The sequence below is a fragment of the Ptychodera flava genome, chromosome 7 (assembly GCF_041260155.1).
Source record: "Ptychodera flava strain L36383 chromosome 7, AS_Pfla_20210202, whole genome shotgun sequence".
NCBI classification, from domain to species: domain Eukaryota; kingdom Metazoa; phylum Hemichordata; class Enteropneusta; family Ptychoderidae; genus Ptychodera; species Ptychodera flava.
In genome coordinates this window covers 46292018-46317920 of record NC_091934.1, presented here as the reverse complement: position 1 = coordinate 46317920, position 25903 = coordinate 46292018, and the positions used below count along the sequence as shown (strand labels likewise).

At 36.5% G+C, this 25903-nt stretch overlaps 1 protein-coding gene across 1 annotated transcript in view; it reads left to right on the top strand.

Moving 5' to 3' along the window:
* Positions 1–25575, top strand: part of LOC139136258 (nociceptin receptor-like) — a 31049-nt gene extending 5474 nt beyond the window's left edge. The window contains exons 2-3 of the mRNA XM_070703985.1: positions 17204–17496; positions 24380–25575. Coding sequence (XP_070560086.1) covers positions 17204–17496; positions 24380–25027 — 941 coding nt within the window. The 3' untranslated portion in view covers positions 25028–25575. The remainder of the gene's footprint in view (positions 1–17203; positions 17497–24379) is intronic.
* Positions 25576–25903: the final 328 nt, after the last annotated feature.

Here is a 25903-nt window from a genome sequence, read left to right as displayed (position 1 = left end):
AGTTGTTCCAAACCTTGCCTCAGAAGTTGCACTGACTTGTTATCACTGCTGTGAAAATCGAAGAGATTTTATGGACCCATAATAAACACACACCAGGGAGTATGCTTTGAAGTGCAGTTCACATATACATAGACTCATATTATATTCTTTATAAGCAGCTTTGAGTTACATTGTATCACAGGCAAGTCAGAGTCTAGTTGTCATTAGACTCTTGTTGCCTTTGCATTGTAGAAGTTCTTTGGCAAAAAAAATCATGATTTACAGGAAAAGAGGTGTACATACGCCAGAAATAATAAGTGAGAAAGTTGTCGAAATGTACAGGTATAGAAAGTCAGGAAATCTTTATCCAACACACACAGACAATAATCAGTGTCTACTTTATTGCTTTATATCACTAATTACAGCAGAAGCCTACTGTGAAACAACACTATCATCCGTCTTTAGTTTGCCGCAACTCAACTAAAGTTACCGATCCTGTAGTAAATTTTGAAACAATTTTACAAACCAATTACACAAGTGTGATAACATTTAGATCAATTTCACTGTCAATTCTTATCTACATACGACATTAACGAAAGAAGAACAACAATCTTCGTGGGAATGGAGGAGGGTTTGAAGTAATCAATGACAAAATATCGTGGCCCCTGTCACTATAATTGTACTCGTTACCCTACATCTCGCTTTTATTCTGAGTTCCTGACAACAGGATAGAAAAAATGTCATCGGTGTATCAGCTTCATCTAGCACTGAAGTCAGCAGACCCTACCGTAACAATAACGTGTTATGAAAAGATCTCATGCACCCTGTGATATCAGAACAAGTCGGCCTCTGGGTACACCCGTTCGTTAGATTGTAATCTGAGCAACTTGTTAATGTTCCTACTCGCCCTGTATCGGGTTCTCTTATTGATCATATATATGTGAACTGTGCAATGAATATTTCAAGTGTTTTTGTACCCAAAGTAGGCATTTCCGATCACTATCCTGTTTGTGTAGTGAGACGTCTCCATGGTAACAACGTTTCCACTGGATCACATATTTCTGTTAAATGCAGGCAGTTTTGTAATTTTTCCGTTGATGATTTTATTCATACTTTACAGGCTACCAAATGGCCTCGAGCTTCTGTTATAGATGATGTCAATGTTCTCTTTGAACAGTGGATCAATTGTTTCAATCATGTCTGTAATGCGCATGCTCCTTTTATTGAAAAGCGAGTGAAAAGACTCAGACAACCACCGTGGTTTTCTGCAGACATTCTTGATCTTATTCATGTAAGAGATTACCATCTTGTTAAAGTAACCCGCTCAAAGTCCCCAATGATTGGTCACTTTATAGATCTTTGAGAAACAGAGTTGTGCATTCGATTTCCTATGCTAAGCGAGCGTATTATCGTGACATTTTTAGGAACAATTCCAGAAACCCCTCAGTTATTTGGCGTTCAATCAACGAAATTTTCTCACATGGTGATACCCGATCACAAAGTCCTTTCATTCAGTATGAGGGGAATACACTTACTACTCATAAGAATATTGTCCAGGCATTTAATACTCACTTTACTGGTATTTTTAGTAAGTATCGCATTCTCTCAGTCCAACACCTGATTTTAGCCTTATTGGCGACTGGCTTATTTCTCCAACTGGTAGTAACATGGTCGATTTTCACATTCATGCGATTTCTGTTAATTTTGTTGAAGAGCAGCTTTCTTTATTGAATGAATTGAAATCAGTTCGTAGCGATAGTATTTCTCCAAATCTTTTGAAGTTTGGTATCACTTGTGTTGCAGAATCTTTTACCGATATATTAATACGTCTATCAACAGTGGAGTATTTCCCGATTATTATATATGTGCCAAGGTTACCTCAATACATAAGGAAAGAACTTGGCACGATTTCAACAACTATATACCTATCTCCCTTTTACCAGTTCTTTCTTAAATTCTGGAAAAGTATGTATATATTAGTCCTTATAATTTCTTGAAGTCCTACAAACTTATTGTCGATTCACAGTCAGGTTTCAGAAAACATCACTCTTGTCACACTGCTTTACTCAAGTTTACTGATCAGCTGTTACAGAATATGGATGAGGGTTTATACAGTGGTGTTATGTATTTAGATTTATGTAAAGCCTTCGATCTCGTTGACCATGAAATATTGCTTACAAAACTTTCTATGTACAGGCTTTCCGAAATGTCACTAAAGTGGTTCCGTTCCTACCTTTCTGGGCGTAGACAATTTGTCACGTATATGGGAGCACACTCTGATGTTATGCCGATTACCAGTGGAGTTCCTCAAGGTTCTGTTTTAGGCCCCTCTTATTCCTAATGTTTATTAATGATCTTCCGCTTTGTCTCAATTCGGGAAGTTTGAATATGTATGCTGATGACCAGACCATGTGTGTTTCAGGTATTGATATTAATCACATTGAAAATCGTATGAACGGAGATCTTCTTCCAGTTTCAAATTGGGTCCATAACAATAACATGGCTATCAATACTACAAAAACAAAGTGTATGGTTGTTGCATCTTCCCCCAAAATCAAAGTTTTTTTTTACTCTGACATTGTGTTTTATATTCACATTAATGACACTAGAATAGACGATGTTACTAGCCACAACTACTTGGTGTACAAATAGACAACACTTTAAGTTGGGACCACCACATAAATGATCTTTGTAAAAAGCTTTCGACAAGAATAGGTGTTCTTAGACGACTTCGCGCTACTTGCCAAAGAAATGTACTTTTATTGGTTTATAATGCTCTGTTTCTTTCTTTGATTGATTACTGCTGTATTGTATGGGGCAATACGTCTAAGACAAATCTGCAACGTTTGTATAAACTTCAGAAAAGAGCTGGCAGAGTCATTCTTGGTGTGGACATGACGTTTTCCTCTCGAACTCTGCTTATCAGTTTGCATTGGTTACCAGTTGATCTTCGCATTGTGTACTTCACGGCTATTATGTCTTTCAAAGCTCTTAATGACCTTGCACCCGGCTATATCAGAGATCTTTTCCGACCTCTTTCTGAAATGAATCGTTTAAATACTAGAAGTGTTAGCGCTGGTGACCTTTACCCACCAAGGTTCAGGACTACCATGGGTCAAAGGTCGTTTGCTTTTCGAGCTACGAAAATTTGGAATTCTATTCCTGTGTCTATTCGTAATTGTGAAAGTTTGTTGTCATTTAAATCTGCTTTGCACAGTTATCTCTTCATGAAATTTTGTAACGAAGGTTCTGATCTGGATTAGATCATTTAAATTTGTATTTATTATTTATACGAACTGTATTTTTCTCGCATCTTCTTGAGCTTTTGTACAGCTCTTGAGGGCTCTGATGTAAATTACAATATTTATCTATTGTAATCAGATTACCCTCTTGAAATAAAGTATAATAATAATAATAACAAGGCAGTATTGCTGAAGGCAATGAGTACTTGGGCCGAGATAGAGTAATTTTGAGGACAATATATACTACTATTCAAATATGGTCTTGAATTTCCTCCTGTCAATTAGGCATTTGATTAACTGGTTATTAAACGAAGCAATCGCATGACAACGGCAAAATATGTCTAGCAACTTTTGTGGAGTTTGAGGCAGGGGTTCTTATTTATAGTGAAATTGCTTAAACTCCTTAAATATTCAAATTAGAGCAAATTTTTTTTGTTCTCGATGGTAGATGTCTAATATTTAGATGGGCATATTTAGATTTCTACCCTATAGTTATCCCTATATACCAAAATCGGACATCTAGCTCTATTGGCTTGCTCAGAATTAGATATGCAAATAATTAATGAGGTACAATATGTGGTGTCATAAGGTGTCCCATCATACCAAATATGAAGGGTGTAGCACTTGTGGTTACTGAGTTGTGGACAAATATATATATTTGAGGTCAAAGGTCATTGAGGTCACATGACATTTTGTCAAAATAATTGTATTGCTAAGTTATTCCTATATACCAAAAATCAGACCTCTAGCTCTATTGGCTCGCTCAAAATTAGATATGCGCATAATTAATGAGGTACAATATATTGTGTCATAAGGTGTCCTATCATACCAAATATGAAGGGTGTAGCACTTGTGGTTACAGAGTTGTGGACAAATATGTATATTTGAGGTCAAAGGTCATTGAGGTAACGTGACGTTTTGTCAAACAAATTATATTGTTAACTTATTTGAGGTCAAAGGTCACCAAGGTCACATGATATTTTGTCAAAATGTCTGAGATATCTGCGTGAACCGATGGACTCACTGATGGACTCACGGACGGATATGACCCAATCTATAAGCCCCTGGACTTTATCCGTGGGGACAAAAAACTGTGTCACTGCATCCTTTAGGCAATATGAATACGATGAGAAACTAAATTTTTATTTTTCTTGGCCTTATACATGAAAGTCTATGGAGAACTGCCTTATACATGGGAGTCTATGGAGGTGTAAACTAAAAAGTCCTCAACACGGCCAAATTCGATCGCATTGTGAAACAAATCGACGTGCATCTGTATGGGGTTGGGTACTATTCTTGTGCAAAGTTTGAAAGAAATTGACCAGGGCATGTCTGAGATATCTGCGTGAACGGACGGACGGACGGACTGACATGACCAAACCTATAACTCCCCCAGGACTTCGTCCGTGGGCACTAAAAACAACGCAACAGTTATTACAGCTACACCGGCGGTAGGTTCATATCCAGAGCCCCGTACGGTCTGCCGTCGTCGCTTGAAAACAATCTCATAAACCTGGCCATATGGGCAACTGTGTATGAGCAGCTGGATGATTGACTTCCCGGAGAAGGCGAGCTGTCATGTTCAAGCTCGGGATTATTTGTCGATCAAATTTCAGTAAATTTACCTTACCTAGATGAAATTTTGTCTATATGCTGAAATTTCGCCGAAGTTTGACAAAATTGCATCGATCTTTCAGGTTCATATCCGACATTTTTGAGTTTTGAGTGCAGACAGAAATAAGTTTTGAGGCAACATGGCTGCGACCCCATGTTGACCCCTAGCCCTGCGTACGATGCTATGTGCTACAGCTAACACACAGCATCGTACGCAGGGCTAGCGAGAGAGTTGCCGACATCGACGGTTATTTACGAGAAGTGAATAAAAGACTGTCATTTTTGGAAGCGATCGAGTAGCTGAGGTAGGCGGGATACGACTTGGGCCCAAGAACGCTGAATTTCGGCAGTAATTTGGCTTTTTACGTCAAGTCCCAAAATGGATTTGAAGTCACCGACCCTACGTACGCGTACGGGTCTTTGCAGGGCTGTGGTGAGCGGGGCGATTAGCTGTAGCGGAACACACAGAATCGTACGCAGAGCTAGTTGACCACAAGTGAAAATGTGTTCGCGATCTAATCTTCCTATATTTTTTCAGAATTTTCGACAAAATCATTGCTTCTTACATCTTTTGTAAAATATAAAATACTAAAATAAAAATGCGATGTGCCATGTCTCCAGATTTCTAAAATATCGTTCGTTGACCGTTCGACGGAATACTCATTTCTCAAACTTGTGACGCAGTTGAAATTCAATACTGACCGCCAAATAATCTTAATGAGACGAGATCATTCTAGACATCCTCCAAATTATCCAACCATTCGCGTTAGAGTTCAGCTCGCTTAGAGGATCATAACATTCTTCGGCCTTCGTTTAGATCGACCCTAATCTCTCCCATTTAGGAAATAAATACACAAGCTACCTTGACAAAACTTCGTGCACCATGCATCCAGGACCAAACACACTACAAATCTGTCTTGACGTCATCATCTCCTTACATGGTAATCGGCATACCGTATTTTTTAGCAAAGGAGACACAGAATACGTCGGAGTATTCAGTTTCAAAACGTATTACATTGTGTGATGTTGTCAAAAAAAGGTAATGTTACTGCAGTGGTATAAATTACAAAACACAAAAGTTCAAATCAGTTTATTTTGGACTGGCTTTACCCAACATTTCATATTGTTTCTTATGCCAGATTTGACCACGTGCTTACTGGCGACCCCTTTACATGCAAATTTTGTGTCAAATGGTGTGTTCTCCTGGAAAAAAACAAACGTACGATTTCTATATGAAGGAGGCGAAATTTGCCCTCAAAACTCGAAACCACCCCTTTGGGGTGTACCTAGCTATTTTGAACGAGCTTCTCGAATCTGCAGCTCTATTTCGAAATGATGGTCTGGTTTTCTCAGCTCAAGGATAAGTGTTCTCCATCGCTGTGGGCATTACTATTCTCAACTGGGGGTACAGTTTCCAGTCGTAATGTTTTTCATTGTGTCCGGGATATAAAACCTTTCCTTTTCACAATTTTACTTCGATTAACACTAGTCCACATCTTGTCAGCGATTAAACATGTTTCAAGTTTAAATGTTAAATTCTGGTCTCGAGCCCTCTTGTTCGACCAAACTGAAATTACCCCTCCCACTTTGGCTCGTCCAGTGGGTGTAGCAAGGGTCGTGCCATCGCCTAGGAAACGGAGGGTGCATTAATTGTTGCATTTCGATGCACATTTTGATGATATTCAGAAGATTTTGTGGCAAAAACTCAGATAGAGAAGCATTAATATTCACATCTCACTTATTCAAGACTGGCTGAGAGCAGCACTTCCATTCAGTTAACATCATTACGCCATTTATTATGCCAAGAAAGATGAAGCCAAGACATTTTGCCCTCCCTGGTCTCAGCCAGGAATGGTTATACCTTGCAGAGTTTTTTCCCACGGAATGAAAACAAATGTACTTGGGCTGAGGCCCAAGTACAATAATAATAATAATCTGGGATATTTTAGCGAAAAGGTGACATTGATGAAGTCATTTTCAAAAGCGGTAATAAAGAGGACAATGCTTTCAGGGCTATTGGTCAAGAAAAATGCCGCATACGCTATACGTGATAAATTCAAAAGTTAGCAAGGTGCAAGGGTATCTGCCATTTAGAGAAAAATGTGAATACTCTTAACAAGCAAAAGACCAAGGTTCTTGATATTTGCCTTGAACAAATTTTAAGTCGCCTTTTGCTCAGAGAAATGATTTTGAAAGAGACTGAAAATCTGTCAACCCTTTGGCGCCCTTTGGCCTGAGTATGAAATTAGCATAGAGGTTGCATCTAGATTAATTTTCTTCACCTTTGCTGCAAAACGAATTACTTTCGAAACAATTCAGCGAAACTGTCAAATCGTGATCCGTTCTTTTAGAACCTTTGATCAGTTGTCCCATTCATTGAATACAAAACATATACTTCATACAAGCAATGGGCCTTGCATTTATTGACACGATTCTCCTATAAGCACGGAGATCGTGTCTGTGATATCAGTCAATCATCACTTATATATATTGAGACAATTGTTATGGCAGTGGAGCGTTTCTTCACTTACTGCACGATCATGTTAACAAGACGATCTTGCTGATTTGATGTGACTAAGAATCTGTTCATGTCCACGATCTTCATTGTTAAAACAAGCACGTCCGCTGTAGTACCCATCAGGCAAATGAATGTCAAGTTCATGTAATGAAGTGGTTCGGATACTTTAAAAGCTATTCACTTGAGTTCCGAGTTATATATAGTACGATGATTTTAAAATCAATTCTCTAATCCTCTCTCTCTCTCTCTCTCTCTCTCTCTCTCTCTCTCTCTCTCTCTCTCTCTCTCTCACACACACACACACACACACACACACACATTGCAGCCAATTTACATTTTACATAAGTATAAGACCAACAGATTCTGATGTTTACCATGAGAACAAACACTCGAATGATTTTTTTTCACCGGACTAATCGAAAAAGTGACGTAAAATCAGAAGATAACAAAGTTTGTTAATTAATATATCATTAATATATCAAATCTTATAACACTTTTGGACCGGATTAACATTGTCTTTAGAATGATTGTCTACTGTTTCAAACTTAACATCAAACTAGCTCTACCATCTTGATATAACAGACAGCTTATTCATTGAATGCCAACTCACGTTAGACATGATAAAATAACTGAATTCACAAAGTCATATTCTATTAAAGGGGAACGGATAGCTAATGAGATTCCAATATTGTAAAGGTAAGAAATTTATGATTAGGCGATCTCTGATAAATTTGCTACATGGAGGTTTTACAAATTTTATGACATAATTAATACAAGTAAATAATTGACGAAATATTGTCCATCCAGCACTCATTTCTTCCTGTTCAATTAATTATACACATTGCGAACATCTCGCTTTTCTGAGTGTTTTTCTCCACAGGACAGACAATCCTATCAGCTATTAATCAGATCCAACTGATTCTCAGGGTCGACGTACTTTACAGTCTGACAAAATCATAAGACCTTGTCCATTTAAGCCAGAACGAGTCAGCCTCGGGATATGGCCGACTCAAAGCGGCTTCATGTGAGTTGAAAGGTCAGATAATGAGGTCAGAGCAGATAGATAAAAAACAAAACACGTCCAAGGTTCTTTGCTACAGGCGATGGCATATACGTTAGGGTCATCTTTTGACAGCTTGAACGATAAATATATAACGTCACAACCGTTACTATATGAGTTCAAAATTATTAAGGAAGTGAAAGGGATTGGGTACATAATTCTCTCTCTCTCTCTCTCTCTCTCTCTCTCTCTCTCCTCTCTCTCTCTCTCTCTCTCTCTCTTATCTGAGACTATAAAGACCATCGTCCTATAATATTTGCTGTAATAATCGTACATTTATATGACATGACTCTAATCTGAATGCAGAATGTTATTTTGCACTATGGTGGTTGAATACCTCTCCTTTCTAGTTAAGGCTATTCAATTTCTATCAACGAACTATTTTAGTTCTTTGTCATTGAAAGGGGAATTAGTGCATCTGACAAGTTATAAGCCGTTAAAGCAATTTTACGCACTTTTCTCTTGATTTTATAAGTCATTTGAGCTGATAAGATTAGATCACGTGTGCTCTATATACTGGATTTAAACAAAATACATGTAATGGTTATCGATTTATGGTTGCAGTACATACTTACACACTGAGAAAAAATATCACTAGTTTTCCATGTGAAACATCTGTTTTGTAATAATGTAGAATGCGCCTCGGGGACAGATATTCTGACTCCAAAACTTTTACAATACAATTCTTTTCTGCTCTCCCGCTCGAAAATCGAAAATTGTATTTTTCTCCATAGAGATAACACAGGGATGGCGGCCATTTTGAATGCCAAATATCGGTAAATCTTGGGTAATTGTTTCTCTAGTTCCAAACTTTGCACGGTGATCCCCTCCTTTTATTCTTGATTTTCACTTTCGAGGCGCATACTACATTTAAGGGACAAACTGAAATTCTTAAAATATTTAACCATGTAATTCTATACCTGGAATTCGTTATTGTTCATAAAGTATTAAACTTTCATATTTCTCGAGGAACATTTATCCACGTTGATGATTATTAGTTGCGAAATATACTGGAAAAAAATTTGGGTACCATATTATGTCTTCCGAATTATGAAGTATTGTACACCTCAGTGCAACCCTCCCCATTGATTTTTTATCTGAGCGATTTGAATTATCATTGATTTTTCAGTTTCAATGAGAGAACAGTCACAGTCTATGGTATACTGGTCTTATAACCTGCAAATATCACTCGACAGTCCTTAGAAGAAAAATCATCGCAGTGTCTTAATGCCTGTACGCAGTTTTCCTTCATATTGCGATAAATTATTCAGGATGCATTGTATACGACCATATGTTCATATAAAAGACGTTGGTAACTGAAAAGTTTGTAAGTTTTACGGAACACAAACAACAATGGGTGTATCCGTTTTCGATACATGTGTACCATTACGTCATATATGCACAATGGTACTGCCTTTTGATCTTATTATTTTTTCTGATGACGTACGTATCCAATAAGTCGGTTATGCTGAAAACACTGCATCAATTAATGAACGCGTAATTTGTTGAATGACGACCAGCATTATGAGCAAATGTCTTAGCTAACAAGATCAATTTTTTTTTGATTGGGCATTTATTGATGGGCAATATATGACTAATGCTCTGCATGAGAAAGATTGTTCATTTTTTTTAAAATTTCTTTGGGCACTGCGAGAAGTTGAATGACCAAATAAGTTTCAAAAGCAACCCCGGTGTCATAAAAACTAATTGCCCCCTTATATCTCGACTTTCTCCAGGGTTCTTCTTTAGATGATAGAATAATCTGTCCGCAATTAATATATACTGTGTATACACATATTGACACAAATACATAGGCCTATATATTACATACATATATATTACATACATGTATATAATATATATGTATGTAATATTACATACATGCATGTACACGAATATCTCATCCATGATTAGAGCATTATAAACAGTAACACATATTACTTCCACCATAAAGTAATAATATATGTTATAACACTCCTGCATGCGTCTTTTATTTATTGAGTTTCCTCAAACAATAAGTTTCGGTATCAGAGGACGCTGAGTCCAATAACTTCGACGCAGAGTCCAATAACTTCGACGCAGAGTACAAAAACTTCGACACTGAGTACAATAACTTAGGTATTATTTTACGCTATTTGATCTTTGACCTCATAACATCTTTACGTCAACACTGGAAATCAAGAGAAGATTTATATTCTTTTAAATATATACATCTAAACATCCAGTACGCCACGCACTGGCAGTGAATAATGGGTTCATTCAAAAAACTTTGAATTTGAGTGATATTATGTTGCTGAACTACAATTTCTACCAAGTGCACTGCGCTGCGCGGGTTTAAATTTTGTTCTGTGTGCTTAGTGGACGAGCTGGACGCGTTCAAAGTTCCCTCGCGATCGCGTCGCGACGGGAATCCTAAAACCGCTAAAATTAGGCTAAAAGGTGTATAATAATAAGGTTATTCACAAAATACCGGAATTTATGTCCTCGTACATTGTACGCTTCTGTAATGTCCTCGGCGCTACAAGCTCGTACGTATCTCTGTTGCACGAAGAACTCGGACATAAATTCACGTATTTTGTGAATAACCTTATATTACTGAAGTTTCGTGCATCTTGCAATCATCGGACAGATCTAACTTTTCCTTATATTTTTCTCTCATTTATATTGATCATTTGCAGCTTTTCTGATAAGTAAAAGTTTTCATCCTTTGTTTACGTTAGAGTAACTCGATGCGCTGACAATAATCGACCATGACTCATCTATTTCTGATCTTTGTTCCTATTGACCACAAAGTGTTCTTTGATAATTCAGTACTGTTTCATACTTTTTGCTTCGGACAGGTTTCATACGGTCAGTTAAGCATGCTTTTGAAGATGGTATCAGTGAGGCATACGTAAACTCTCTCCTAGTGACTCCCGTTCAGAATCTGACTTTGAAAATAACGACTTTGGCTTGGCAATTACCTTTCAACGGGCAAGAAGTCGGAGAAAGATCACCACTTCCCGAAGGAATCAAAGCTTCAGAAGCTTTTAAAGAGAAACCCAGATAAAGTGAGCTGCAGCAGCATGGAAAATATGGCCTGTATAATTAAATCGCTCAGCAAAAAGAGTAATCGCGTCGAAACATCATAGATATCGATCAGCTGTTTGTGATTGCCGGGATAAGTATAAGTGCCCGTTGAAAGGTTATGGCCAAGCAAGAGGCGTTATTTACGAGTGGAACTAATTTGGGAGAATTGAATCTTATTATAGTTTTCAATTTCTCAAGTTGTAAGGTGCCCTATAGTAGAAATGTTGCAATATTACAAATTACTCCTAAAAACAAGTGTATTGCATAAAAAGGAAAGTAGATGAGCTTACATTATGAGATTAAACTGACATGACTTCAATATGCAATTATACCAAATTAGTTACAATAGTGTAAAAAGGCGGGAGTCTCAATAGCATTCAATTAACAGCGAGTTTACATAGGGCTTAGGTCTCACTGAAAGTTTACATAAGGCCTCATTGAAACCGCCTTCAAGATACGCTACTTGTTGCGGAATAATTACAATGACCTATATGTGTGTTGTGTGTGTATTGCATGTATATATGAATATATATATATATATATATCATGTATACACAAACAACCAAACTGGTTTTTGACCATAGTTTGCTTGATAAACGCAAAAAGTTCTGACAAATTAGTGTTCATATGCACAGCCGTTCCTCAAACATTCGTTTACTGTTTCATTTGAGTTTCATAGTGTAAGGATACGATGAACTTCTTCCTCACTTTAACTTATTTTGCGAAGTGATCCAATGGGGATGCTCTATAACTAATTTGTTACATTTTCTGTTCACCTGGAGTGATCATTCTAAGTTACCGTAATCAGCTTCTTAAAGATGTGGCACAACAAAATGTACCGATTACACATAAATTTGCAGAGTGACTAACGGTAGATGTTGCATCTAAACGGGAGAACATTCAGATCATGCTTGGCATTTGAACATTATTGATAAGAATTATGGTTAACGTAAAAAAACTTCAACTTTATCAAAGGCCATGGTCACTGGCTTTTCCCAAAAGAAGTGTCTCGGAAGGATACGAAAACATGTCAACATAACCGTAACTCTAAACCTAAAACCTGTGTGAGTGTATAGTTTGTATCTCCATATATGGTAAAGGGACTTTTTATGTCGCCAAAGCAAAGCTAGTTTGGTCAATGAAAACAAAGGACCAAAGCAGGCTCTGTTCCGAAATAGCCCTCAGCTTAAATTGGCTATTCTTTGAGAATGAATCATTTTGTTTGCACGGGTCATAGCTTCTAGCATACGTTGGCACGATTCTGCCTTCATGCTTCCATTGAGGTAGCGTGTTTGTTATAATTATTGAAACCATCATCTTAGCGATGACAGACTTTTTTATTTACTGTTACTACTTCATACTGCCAGGAACTTTTTGTGTTTATCTAGCGAACTATCATCAAAAGTCAGTTTAGTTGTACGATCACTATCGTGCTTATACCCACGAACTCTGTCAAAACAAGGCGTATATGCGTATAGTTCTTTTACCGGCTACATGATGCAGTGCGCACCAAGCTATAAGACGCGTACGTTACGCATAGAAATATAGCAGATAACTCCCTGATATATATTTTCGTCACTGAACACGATTGGAACTAATTTGGGATAATTGGATTTTCATATTTTTCAAATTCCTCAAACCTTTTAGGTACGCTACAGATAAATGTTGCAATATCATAAATTAATCATAAAAACAAGGGTGTAACTTAAAAGAAAAGCAAATGAGCTTACAGTTGCAGATTTAATAGACATTACTTCACCATCCAATTATCCCAAATTTTGAATGAATGAATTGTTTATTCAACCAGATAAACGGACAATTACAAGAAAAATATTACAGTCACTGTGAAAGTATGACTTTATCTTGTTTGGACCATAGAAATAGTCCATAAGGACTAGTCGAGTCCATGGCCCACTACTCAGCTAAAAACTGCAAACGATGATGCCATAAAGGGCTCAAGTAAGACAAAATACATATCGGAGATTAAGAGGAAATAAAATACATTAGATACATAAACAACTCAAGAAAAAAGATACATATTGTTATATGTTCATTAGGTAGTTTCTTAATTCTACTTTGAACCTTTGTCTACACGTTATTTGCTTAAATGAAGAAGGTAGAGAATTCCAATGTTTAATTGCTGCATACTTAATGTTTGTGTGTGACTGTAAGCCTTGTTTTAGGAATACAATAATTGCTATGCTCTACTGATCGTGTGGAGTACCCATGGCGAGAGGGTTCAAAACAATTGTTAATAGTGATTGGAAAACCGTTATTTTTGAAATCAAAAACAAAAAGGCAAGAACAGTAATTACTTAATTTAAAAATATGAAGGATGTTTAGTTGACGAAAGAGGGGATTTGAGTGGCCATGAAAATCAGAAAAAGTAATCAAACGGACAATTTTTTTTTTGTAGGCGGTAAATAGGTTCAAGGAAAGTGGTGTAAGTATTTCCCCATATTTCTAAGCAGTACGTTAAGTGTGGTAGAATGAAGGCATTGTAGAGTTGAAGTAGGATAAACTTTGGAACGAAATGTCGAAGACGTGAGATAATTCCAACTTTGGGGGTTATTTATTTATCACATTCTTATTCCAATCGTGTTACAGATGGATAGAATATACACTGGGCATTATTTGGCACTGCAAATTTGTGTAATTATTACATGACAATCCGTTGTACAACGCAACATAGGTATGTTTTTGTTGTTTTGAGTGTATATACTGTGTTTGATGTAGCCATAGCAATGCATTGTGGGATAACCCGGAAAAGATTTATACATTTCTAGCCCTGCGTACAGGTCTGTGTGTTCCCAGCGTTATACGGCCTCCACCACAGCCCTGCAACGGTCTATGGAGATAACTGGGGTCTCTGCAGCGAGATTCAAAATGGCGATCTCCATTGGTAAATAACTTGTCGAGTACGTTATGTTTCAGAAAACGAGCGGTTTTGGACGTTAGGAGAAGTTAATCGCATCTTTTGTGGGGTCGGTTAGGAGGTAAAGATAGGCAGGGAAAGGATTTTGCCCCGATAGAGCATAATTTTCGTTTCGATCCGGACGCCAGAGACCCCAGTTATCTCCATAGACCGTTAACGTTGCAGGGCTGTGGTGGAGGCCGTACATTGTATAACGCCGGGAACACACATACCTGTACGCAGGGCTAATACATTTCATGCTGTGCGATGGGCGCCGATACAGTTGCAGTTGCACGACTGTTAACACTCTGTATTGGACTTAGGAGTCTGATCCAGTAGCACTCATTAAGATGTTGACAGACGAGCATACCCTCCTCCCCCCAGTGATTTTCTTCAAGTGATAAATGTTTCAAAATGTATCCGAAAGTGAACAACGTATATCCTTTGATGTTTTCAATAAATAATTATACATCCAAATCATAAAATAATTATACGGACATCATACAAAAAATATCTTATGATATCGGTGGTATTTCAGGAAAAATCGCCATAAATAACTTTTGATATTGCCTCTGGCATCTTAGGATATGTATCCTCAACAATACGGGCCCCTTTGTTTAAGAACAAGCATCCATTTTTCAAGATACATATGCAAGTTCGCGCCTTGAATTCATCAGTCTGATACAACCACCCGACGAGTGTATGCAGCCTTTGCTGACTATAGGAAACAAATTTGTCGTGGGAATGCAAACTGGTTTAAACTTGTAAAAACAGTAATTTATCTAGCTCTGCGTCTGTATCGGGCTCGAGTTTCACGCATTCACCTGATCATTAAATTGATAGATTCGTTTGTCACGCGTCCGATGAACGCATATTAAAGCATGAAACTCGAGGAATAGATATCAAATATAGTTGCTTTGCTCTCATTCTTATTGTTAACGTTGCACCGCAGTCCTGCATTAAACTCTATGCTGCATAATTGTTGCAGCGAAAGATGAGAAGCTATGACAGGAGGAGTAAATAGAATTGAAAGTCAATACGTCGGGTTAATGGATAAAGAAGCCCTGTATGAGATAGAATACTAAGTAGTGATGTCAGGCGTTCATCATCAATATATAAATCTAGAATTAATAAGGAATGGCAGAAGTTTGGCAGGCACATTATATCGGCGCCATCTAATATATCTATATATAAAATATATGTATATAATGCATACGGCAACTGCTCTTTCAGTAGCAAAAACATCTTCTGAAAAAAACGATTTAACGTAAAAAAGAGAGCGTGAAGCCAATATAAGGCGATGATATTCGGAAATTCGACATTTCCTGCACTTATTTATCGTCACTGCGTTCAAAGGGAGTCCTAATCTTGCAAATTTCTATGATAAGAATAGGTGGTTTTAGAACTCAATTTGTTTAACATTCGTTAAATGGATGTCGTATTGCGCAGGTTATGTATATAAAGCATAATACAGCATAAAATTCTGAAAGGATTTCCATATTTTCTAATACACGATCTTTATGTAAGTAATTACCTCAAAATATCCACACTTGCTAATTTCCAGGCGTTCCGAACTTCAATACGACATCAGGTTCGTGAACTTCACTGCTAGAGTTAGCCACCTTGTTTTTAAACGCATAATTTCTGAATCTGAATCTGAATTCTTGCCCTGGAAACACAATGGTCTACATGACACGTCAGAAAATCATCTTATTTAGGTTCTATAAGTAAGAAAGACAGTCTGGCGTCCCTTTCTATGCCGCATTATTTTGATTCTTTTGAACACAGCCTTAATTTTGTATTTCTGCAGGAGACTGACATTTGTACTGCGTTCGGTCAAGATAATTCAATGCATTTTATAAGACCTCGGGTGATGCTATCTGATTCTTAGTTCCTTCTTCCGACAAGCAAATAAGGAAACAGTGACACCTCGAAGGCAAATTGGCATCAAACGACTTCAATAACTACAATGGCTGTTGACGTTCTCTACAATTTCCATTCTTATTTCTTTAACTTAGCGATGCCAATTATGTCATACATATTTAGCTATGAATTGATCAGATATTTGACAAATTGGAATATTTACTTAGGAGCTTATTGGAGCCTTTCCTCAAAAAGTAAAATAGACAGAAAAGGTCATGTGTTTAGAATATGTCATATCAGCATCATCATCATCATGATCGTTACGAAAGTACTAGGGTGTCCCTTAACTCTCATGTTGTAATTTATATATCGGTGCTCGATGCTGAGCAGAGCATTATAAATAAAACACAAATTACTTTAAGTACAAAGTAATGATATATGTTACATGCATCCTGCAATCCTAAAGACAGAGGACAGAAGTCTTCTGTCTGATGATTGCAGAATGCATGAAACTCAATTAACACATATAATTACCTTGTACTTGAAGTAATTTGTGTTATTGTGTATATATATATATATATATATATATATATATATATATATATATATATATATATATATATATATATATATATATATTATATATATATATATTAATAAACACACAGATGTATCTCCACGTCATCGGTTAGGTGTTAAATATTTGCTCTACACCACGATTCACTTTCATTTTCCCAGTGCGACATAAAATTGCAATTTTCGTGTACAGCAGACTTTCGAACTGTTCCACACGTACACTAGCAATCGATTCTAAATCTGTGATAAAATCAACAAATCAAACGCTGACTAAATAAACTATTATATGTTCATTTGCTGAGAACGAATTTGAAAATTGAGCATTGACATTGTTAAAAGACAGTTTTTTTTATTTTTCTCCATTTCAGGTGATATTCTTGCACTAATTGTTGTTGCCTTTCACGTGACCGAATTTTTCAAGGAGACATGGCCGTTGCTATGGAAATCAGATTGGTCCTGCATCATCTTACGCTATCTTCGATTCGTCGGGTTCAACATAACTATCTCCACCATGGTTGCCATAGCAATAGACAGATATTTTGCCATATGTTATCCGATGAAATTCAAGCTCAGCTTCAGCGTCAGACGAACTAAGGTTGTCATCATGGTGTTATGGGTCATCGCCATCATCGCAGCAATACCCACCGGATTCATGTTCAGGGTAGGAGTAGATAGACAGAATATTCTTTCTCTGTCATAATTTCACTATCCTTTTAGACGGCATTGACAAACACCTCTGGAGGGGCGGGAGAGCTGACGGGGCTGTGAAAATATCAAGGGTATATATTTAGGGGCATATGGATGGATTTGGGGACATAAAGGGGGACTCGTAACGAAACGGTCTCTGACTGATACAAAATATGTGTTGGTTTGTCCATTGAAAGCTGTAACATTTGATTAATTTTTTGTGTGTCGACTGTCGTACCTTGTTCTATCCACGAACCGTGATGGAAAGTCCACTTTTAACTTATTTTAATCGCTTTGTCCGGTAAAAAGGTTGATATACACGTATTTTACGTAAGCCGTGAAAACAATTTGCGTAAGACGACTTTACGAATTGAAAACAGTGACAAACAACACAAAGTTGATGGTAAATAAATACCAAAGTGTCAGCTAATCTGCATACAATCCAGACATACGCTTAATTGCATTCGTGACAATCTGAAAGTGTAAGGGTAGATATTTCTAAAAATATTTGTTGTTTTCGGAAATGATTAAATATTATGTAAATTATTGCCTGCTGATTGCTCCTAGAGTTGTTAGTGTGGTTTAACTTTCACCTTGAGTTACTATAATGACTAAATCGAATATGCAATTATAATTAAGGATGCGACTCGTATTTTTAATGCGCATTTTCACATAGAAGAAGACGTCACACACCCGACATGTAGTACTTTTTTATCAGAAAATTTGTTTTTCAAGAATAATGCGCATACGGTTACTTTACTAAAGAATGCGTGTCTTTACAAGGTTTTTACATAAAAAGTGTGGGTTCAATCTCCAATCGACCTCGGTGATCTGTTTACGGCAATCAATAGCTGGGTACATAGGGCAAAAATTGTTGTCTTAGATTTTTGAAATTCGCTTTTGTTTTCGCGCGATGAGCCTTCAAAACCTCAACTTGACGATTTTTGCATAAATTATCGACCTTTGTTAATGTTTGTCAACATATCTCCCCTTAAAGGCTTTTTACCGGTAATCCGAGACACTCTCTTTCCTACGCATGTATATTCATTTACCGTCCAAAGGTGAAAAATCAGACAAATCTGTCTATACTTATTTGGATCACACTGCCTTATAGGGAACTAAGAAAATCAATTATTTGCGTAAAAGAACCATGCGTCACACATTGTAGCCAAGAAGTCCAACGCATCGGCGCACCATGTTCTGCGAATTTTATTATACCAGTACTAAGTTGAAATATTAAGCGTCAGTTTTGTGAATTTAGAATATGGTTGGGATTGCAGATCGTGTGAAAACAGAAAGAAATTATAAACTGTAAGGCTGCGTTTACAAAAAACGGTGAGGGGGCTGAAAATTTTTCTGTTCCCTTTTACTTTTCACATTTTCTGATTCCAAGGTTTGGTAGGTAATCCAATGAATGAATAATATTTTAATGTCATCCAATTGTCCTAACGTTAGTAATAATTAAAAAGATCTAGCACCATTTTGTCACATTTTATGACTTTTATCTTGACAAAATCTAAATTTGTATGATTTTTTGTAAAAAAAAACCCAAAAACGTGGGCCTAGTAACGGAACAGAAGTTGCAAATGTTAAAATTTTTTTTCACTATTCCAATGCAATATATCAACTACAGTTCCTTGCTATTTCCCTACAGCATGCTGAAACATCAAATCCTGTATATATAAATATGTATAGGGTGATAATTGAATTAGAGTCCAGACTGAAAGTCATTTAATTGTCGATGATACAGATGCACAGTACACATACACAGGCTGTATTGGCAAACTGGATAATGGATAGTTAAACATGCTCTAGGGAGTAGAACATTAACGCAGTTGCATAAACTGAACAAAGACATTGTCAAAATCATCAAAGTTAATACAGCTGCTCTGTTACTGCAGTGTTACTGTAACTGCATACCGGTGGTACCAGAGATAGCTCTGACTCTGATGTAGTTGAAGAAAAGTTTGGGTCAAATGACGCTCATGACAGTGAAATATACTTGTAAACAATATAAGGCAAGAGAGCGACACATGATATGGAAGACAGGGAGACTTGAAAGTATCGGAAATTTTTGAATTCTAGTATATGAGAATAATCAAATAACAAGCGACCTAGCGGCGATATAGCTCCGCTGTGTTTATGTAGAGAATAACTATTTTTGACACATGTTGATGAAGAAGGTGGAAATCTTGATTGCTCAATGCAGTGGTCAGAAAAAAGTGGCTAAAATAGCTGCAAAAATACACAATTGAAGATTTCATCATACTTTGAATATATCACATCGGATCATCCCTAAGAACATGTCAACCAAAGCTATCTGATGAGTAGTTTTTTGAGAATAAAATTTTCTGACCAAAAATGGCAACAATTGCCCCCCCCCCCCAAAAAAAAAAATTGCAGATTTCATCATAATTTCAAAAGATCAAATTTAGTTCATCTATAGAAACCTGTATACCAAATTTCAAAGCTGTTAAACCAGTACTTTTTGAGAAACATATGTTTGACCAAAAATGGCTAAAATTGCCCCAAAAATTCAAAATTGCAGATTTCATCATAATTTCAATAAATATCATTTAGTTCATCTATAGAAACCTGTATACCTAATTTCAAAGCTATCAGATGAGTACCTTTTGAGAAACACATTTTTTCACCAAAAAATGGCTAAAATTGCCCCAAAAATACAAAATTACAGGTTTCATCAGAAATTCAATATATATTACTTAGCTCATCTGTAGAAACCAGTATATCAAATTTCACAGTAGTTTTTGAGAAAAACATTTTTTGAACAAAAATGGCAAAAATTGCCCAAAATTACAAAATTGCAGATAACATCATAATTTTGATAAATATCATTAAGGTGATCTGTAGGAACGTGTATACAAAATTGCAAAGATATCAGATGAGTAGTTTTGGAAATACACATTTTTTGACCAAAAAAGGCAAAAATGCCCCCAAAATACAAAATTACAGATTTCAAAAGAAATCAAATACATATTACTTAGTTCACCTATAGAAACCTGTATACTGAATTGCAAAAACTATCAGACCAGTACTTTTGAGAAATACATTTTTGACCAAAAATGCCAAAAATTGCCTTAAAAATGCAAATTTGCATATTTCTGCACAATTTGAACAAACCGAAATAGATCATCCCTAGGGACATATGTACCAAATGTCAAAGCTATCTGACCGGCAGTTTTGAAGAAGAAGATTTTTAAAGATTTTTTTACCAAAAGTGACAAAAATTGCCTTAAAAATACAAATATGCAAATTTCAACACGATTTGAACTAATCTGACTGAAGTCACCCTAAGTAAACTGCATATCAAATTTCAAAGCAATCGGACAAGCGGTTTCAGAGAAGAAGATTTTTTACCAAAAACACCAAAAAATTCCCCAAAAATACAAATATGCAAATTTCACCACGATTTGAACAAACTGTAGTAAGGTCACCCCAAGTGAACTGCATATAAAATTTTACAGCAATTGGACTTGCAGTTTCAGAGGAGAAGGCAATTGTTGACGGACGACGACGGACGACGACGGACGACGACGACGACGGACGACGACGGACGACGACGGAAAATCAACCTATTTGATAAGCTCCGCGTCGCTGACAGCGGAGCTAATAAAAAAAAGAAAGGGTCACCGTGCATGATTTTCTAAATTTTCACATTCTCATCGTAAAATAGCACAAAAGTAAAACATGTAAAGACTCTGATTTCAGTGAAAAATGTGCGACTAAATGAAAATATCATTTTTTACCAAATTTGCCATTATTACACCAAAAATTTCAAAGATTAAAATGTTTATTTTGTGGAAAGTTTTAACCTGCCAGTATTGCCAATTTTGAGCAGCATCTGAGTCGTATATGTCTGGCATCTTTGAAAAAATAATTGTTGGCAGGTCATTGTGCTCAGTTTTTCACAATTTGGCAAAATGTAGTCAGCAATTCACAATTTGCACATTCTCCCATGATCGTCATTTTGTGTGCTCTTCAGCAAGTGCCATTGACCAGGCCAGAGTTCGATTAACTCAAATCGACAAAGACTGATAAATCCAAAAAGTCCACTGATGCGTTTAAATATGGCTCTACAAACTGCTAATAACAGGTAGTGTCGAATATCTTCGATCAGAACTGCCCAATACATGCTTATTTTTACTTTGCGGGCATCCCCAATAAATATGCGGTTATATATATGGGAGGGGGGCTTGAAAATTTCGATCATAGAGACGGGGTGACTTGAATTCTGTGATGCAGTCTAGGGGTTATTGTTTGGTGCCAGTGGGTGGTGTTTACACAACAAAGACAGATGCAGTCTAGGGGTTATCTCAACGGCTACAATCTTGTTACCAGAGTTCACGATCACGATGAAAATGTCGAAACTTATGTAAAATAGTCTTCCGGATCGAAACAAGAGTGCTGCCGTCGCGTCGGGCATTCACAACTAACGTGCAATTATTATGTTTCATGATGAGATTTCTATCCAATGTTGTCATCTAAGTGTTACAAAAATTAATGACCAAAACAGGATATGTAAACAAACACTTGCTGTCAGTAAGTATTAAACTTGAGGTTCAGGGATGGAGTTCAACATTTTCACTTGGATCCCAATGCAATAATAATCAACACTCTTTCAATACACTAGTTTGATAATCTTTGACCTTCAGTTTGCTCAAAGTACAGACACTTTTTTAACAACACTAAATAGTAGCAATTATTATCTCTACGCATGCGCTGAATATATATCCTGGTCATTGCGCAAACTAAGCTGTAACAATCATAGTTAATGTGTGTGATAAAAGTAAACACCTAATAACTATTGAAAAGTAACAAAAACATTTCGAGTTCAATATTTTTGGCCAAAGTTTATAAAAATCACACTTCAATTACTTTGATCTTGCATCTTTCCTCTATGACTATCATGACTATAAACATGTTCATTATGATTTTTCTTTTTTCCCAATTCAGAACAGGACTTAAGCTTATGATAAATAAATTTCAAAACAAAGTGTAAGACAATACTGGTTGTATGATCTCAGATCGAACTGAGTGGTTGAATATCTTTGTGTCCGTCGCCGTTTTTTAATTATCTGAGTTGTTTTAGCAGGATAACCCCTCATAAAAAATTGATAACAAAAGATAGCGAATATCAGTGTACAAGCACAAGTTTGTAGTTGGGAACTTCGAAATACCTACTCTACTTAATAATTTTCTCCAGTCGGTTTTTCTTGAATAAGTTACCGCCGGGTTTGGGATGTATTTCGTAAAAGAACTGTGCCAAATTACGCGTCAACATTTTTAGCCAAGGGAAGAATCCGCACTTAAATATTCTCTAGCAGACCAGTTTCCGTTCATATGTTAAACTGGCCGTGTCTGCGTGTTTACAAAATTCAAAATAGATTGCTGGGGGATGCGTCGTTTTTCGGGAATGTTGATTTCGGACATACTTGCGACCTGGTATTTTCAATTTAAATGAAGTTTAATGACACTGAAACACAAAGCTGTAGCCTGCAGCCCACACGCCTTTACACACCCGTGTCACACGCGTGAAAACGGGAATGTAGTGAAACGGAAGCAAGACTGTCATGTCACCACTGTTTGTGCCTGGCATTAGCGCTTACGTATTCGCCACCCTGAAAAAATTAAAGTTATAAAGTACGATTTATTGTACTCAGTTGTTTTTTTGATTGAATACAAATCGTCAATAAATGAATGTTTTGTTGCTAAAACACTGAAATATTGACAGTGTAGCCTCTCAGCGGCATCTTCTGTAATCAGCGTTGTCCATATGTAACTTCTACACGTCAACGTTGAAGACTGAGAATCTCTGACTCTGTTCATGTGTCCCGACGACATATCTCTCTCTCTCACATGGCAATTTTTCGATGACAGACAATAGTAAAATGTAATGCAACACAGCCATATGTGTACAGTCAGCGTTTTATTGTTTAAAATCGAATTCAAGTTTAGACTAGAATTCATTTGTCATTAATAACAATGATCACGGTCTTTGAAACTATATATGGGCATTTTGCCAGACGAAATATTTGTTATACCAGGGGAAGTAGAACAAGAAACTGCAGTTGATACACAGAACAAAACGTGCTGAAAAATTGGCCAAAAAGTAAACCTAATGTCTCTTTTTTTTTTGTACAATTATGTTGATCATGTTAAGTTTTCCTGACAGGTGAGGGAAGTCATCCTGCTTTATGGGATCGCTGTTTTTCAGTTTTCCAAGAACACGATTGGAACTACTTTGGGAAAATTGGATGGTAAAGTAATACCGATTTATCTACAAATGTAATCTCATCTGCTTTCCCTTTTACATTACACACTTGTTTTTTATGAGTAATTTGTATTATTGCAACATTCAACTATCTAACACCTAACACTTTTGAGAAATTAAAAAAATATGAAAATCCAATTATTCCAAATTAGTTCCAATCGTGTTCAAGATGAATTATCTCCTGTAAGAGAAAATTTGTCAAAACAGCGCCCTCCCTGCCTGGAAAAAAACAAACACACCTTTAAAATCTGTACATTTAAAAATCAGGTCAGTTTTATTTGGAGGAGGATTTTTAAATTATAGCAAGACAGAAGGGGCATTTGAACGCATTTTGAATTTGTTGCGGGGGCATTTAATTCAGAGGATTTCATTTTGTTAGGCCAAAGAAAGATTATGTAGACAAACAATCTTCTTTTAAATATCGCAATCATTTGTGTAGTTTTCTATCTGTCGGATTCAGATATATCTCCTTCAACAGACAAACTTTTGTATCAGTGTTTTTTATTCTAATAGCAGTTACCGTACAGGTTTAAACTAATTTTTGACGTTTGTTTGGGTTTTCCAGGCCATATATCAATCTGTTGGAAGTGGTGTAACTTACGCTGGAAAGTCGGCCTTTGCCTGCAAATTGGTTATGCCATTTGGTGACTGGTTCAAAGATTTCAAGGCCATCTATCTGAATATCATTCTATTTTATTTGCCTGTGCTCATCACAGCAGTGGCGTATACGCTAATTATCCATAGAGTGTGGAGAAGTACACGACAAATGAATGGTAGAATAACCAGCCAAGCATACAAACATGTACATTGGAAAACAGCCCGTATTCTATTCACAGTGTTCATTGCATACGCAGCCAGTTACGCACTCCTGAGTACCTACAATTTAGTTTCGCGGTACTTTCCGTCCTATCACATGCACCCGATGGTTAAGAATGTTGGTCTTTTACTCCCTTATGTTAACAGTTGCATGAACCCAATAATATATTCTTTCCTTGATGGCAAGTTCCGTTCTGCCTGCTGGGCTTTATTTTGTTGCAAAAAGAAACGTATAGTGAGGTCAGATGAGACGCAAACTGTGCGCGTGCGCATTAGTAGCATTCGCAATCACTCTGGTGAGTTGGTTGTGCCAGGTGTTGATTTGAATGGTGGCACAGTCAATCCCGCTTTAGACGTCGGTATCCAGGTTGAAGAACAGGACACCGTTTTATCGTAAGAATGAAATGGGCTGTTAAAACATCCCTACAGACAGTAGGAATCGATGTAAAATTGAAAAATATCACTCCCTGAGCATACCTGTAGAAGTCTTTAAGTCAATTAAATTGACAAATATGGACCTACCTCATTGAACACATCTTGGCTTCATGAAGGACAATATTCTAGGGGTGGTATGGCAACTACCTGCAGTAATGCCGCTAAAACATGGATCCTTTGATCCTTTGATTTGCCTACGGGTAGAATTGTGTCATCGATCCGCGGCTATATCACTTTTGAATATTATTGTGGATATAAAATATTTATCAAACCCATACACCTGATTGAAAATAGTCTTTACCTCTACATATTTATGCCATGCTGGGTTCTGGACTTCATTTTCAAGGAATGCATTCAAGCCCCAACACCTGGGAGCGCTAATATGCAAATCAAACGTTATGCTATATGACAGACAAGACCAGTGTGGATGCTACAAAAACAAGGCAAATAGAAATCGTACGCACATTACAATTTTCGTCAAAGTTAGTGAAGAAAAATTACCTTACACGTGTCGGGGATGTATATATATATATATATATATATATATATATATATATATATATATATATATATATATATATATATATATATATATATATATATATATATATATAACTGATTGATCGACTACTAACGTTCTATTGATACCACACACACACTCACACACACACACACACACACATATATATATATATTCTATATATATATATCTATATATATATATATATATATATATATATATATATATATATATATATATATGGGAATGAAGTTTCTGTTTTATAAATGTACATGAAGATATAATATTATTTGTCACGTTATTAAAATTGTATGTATC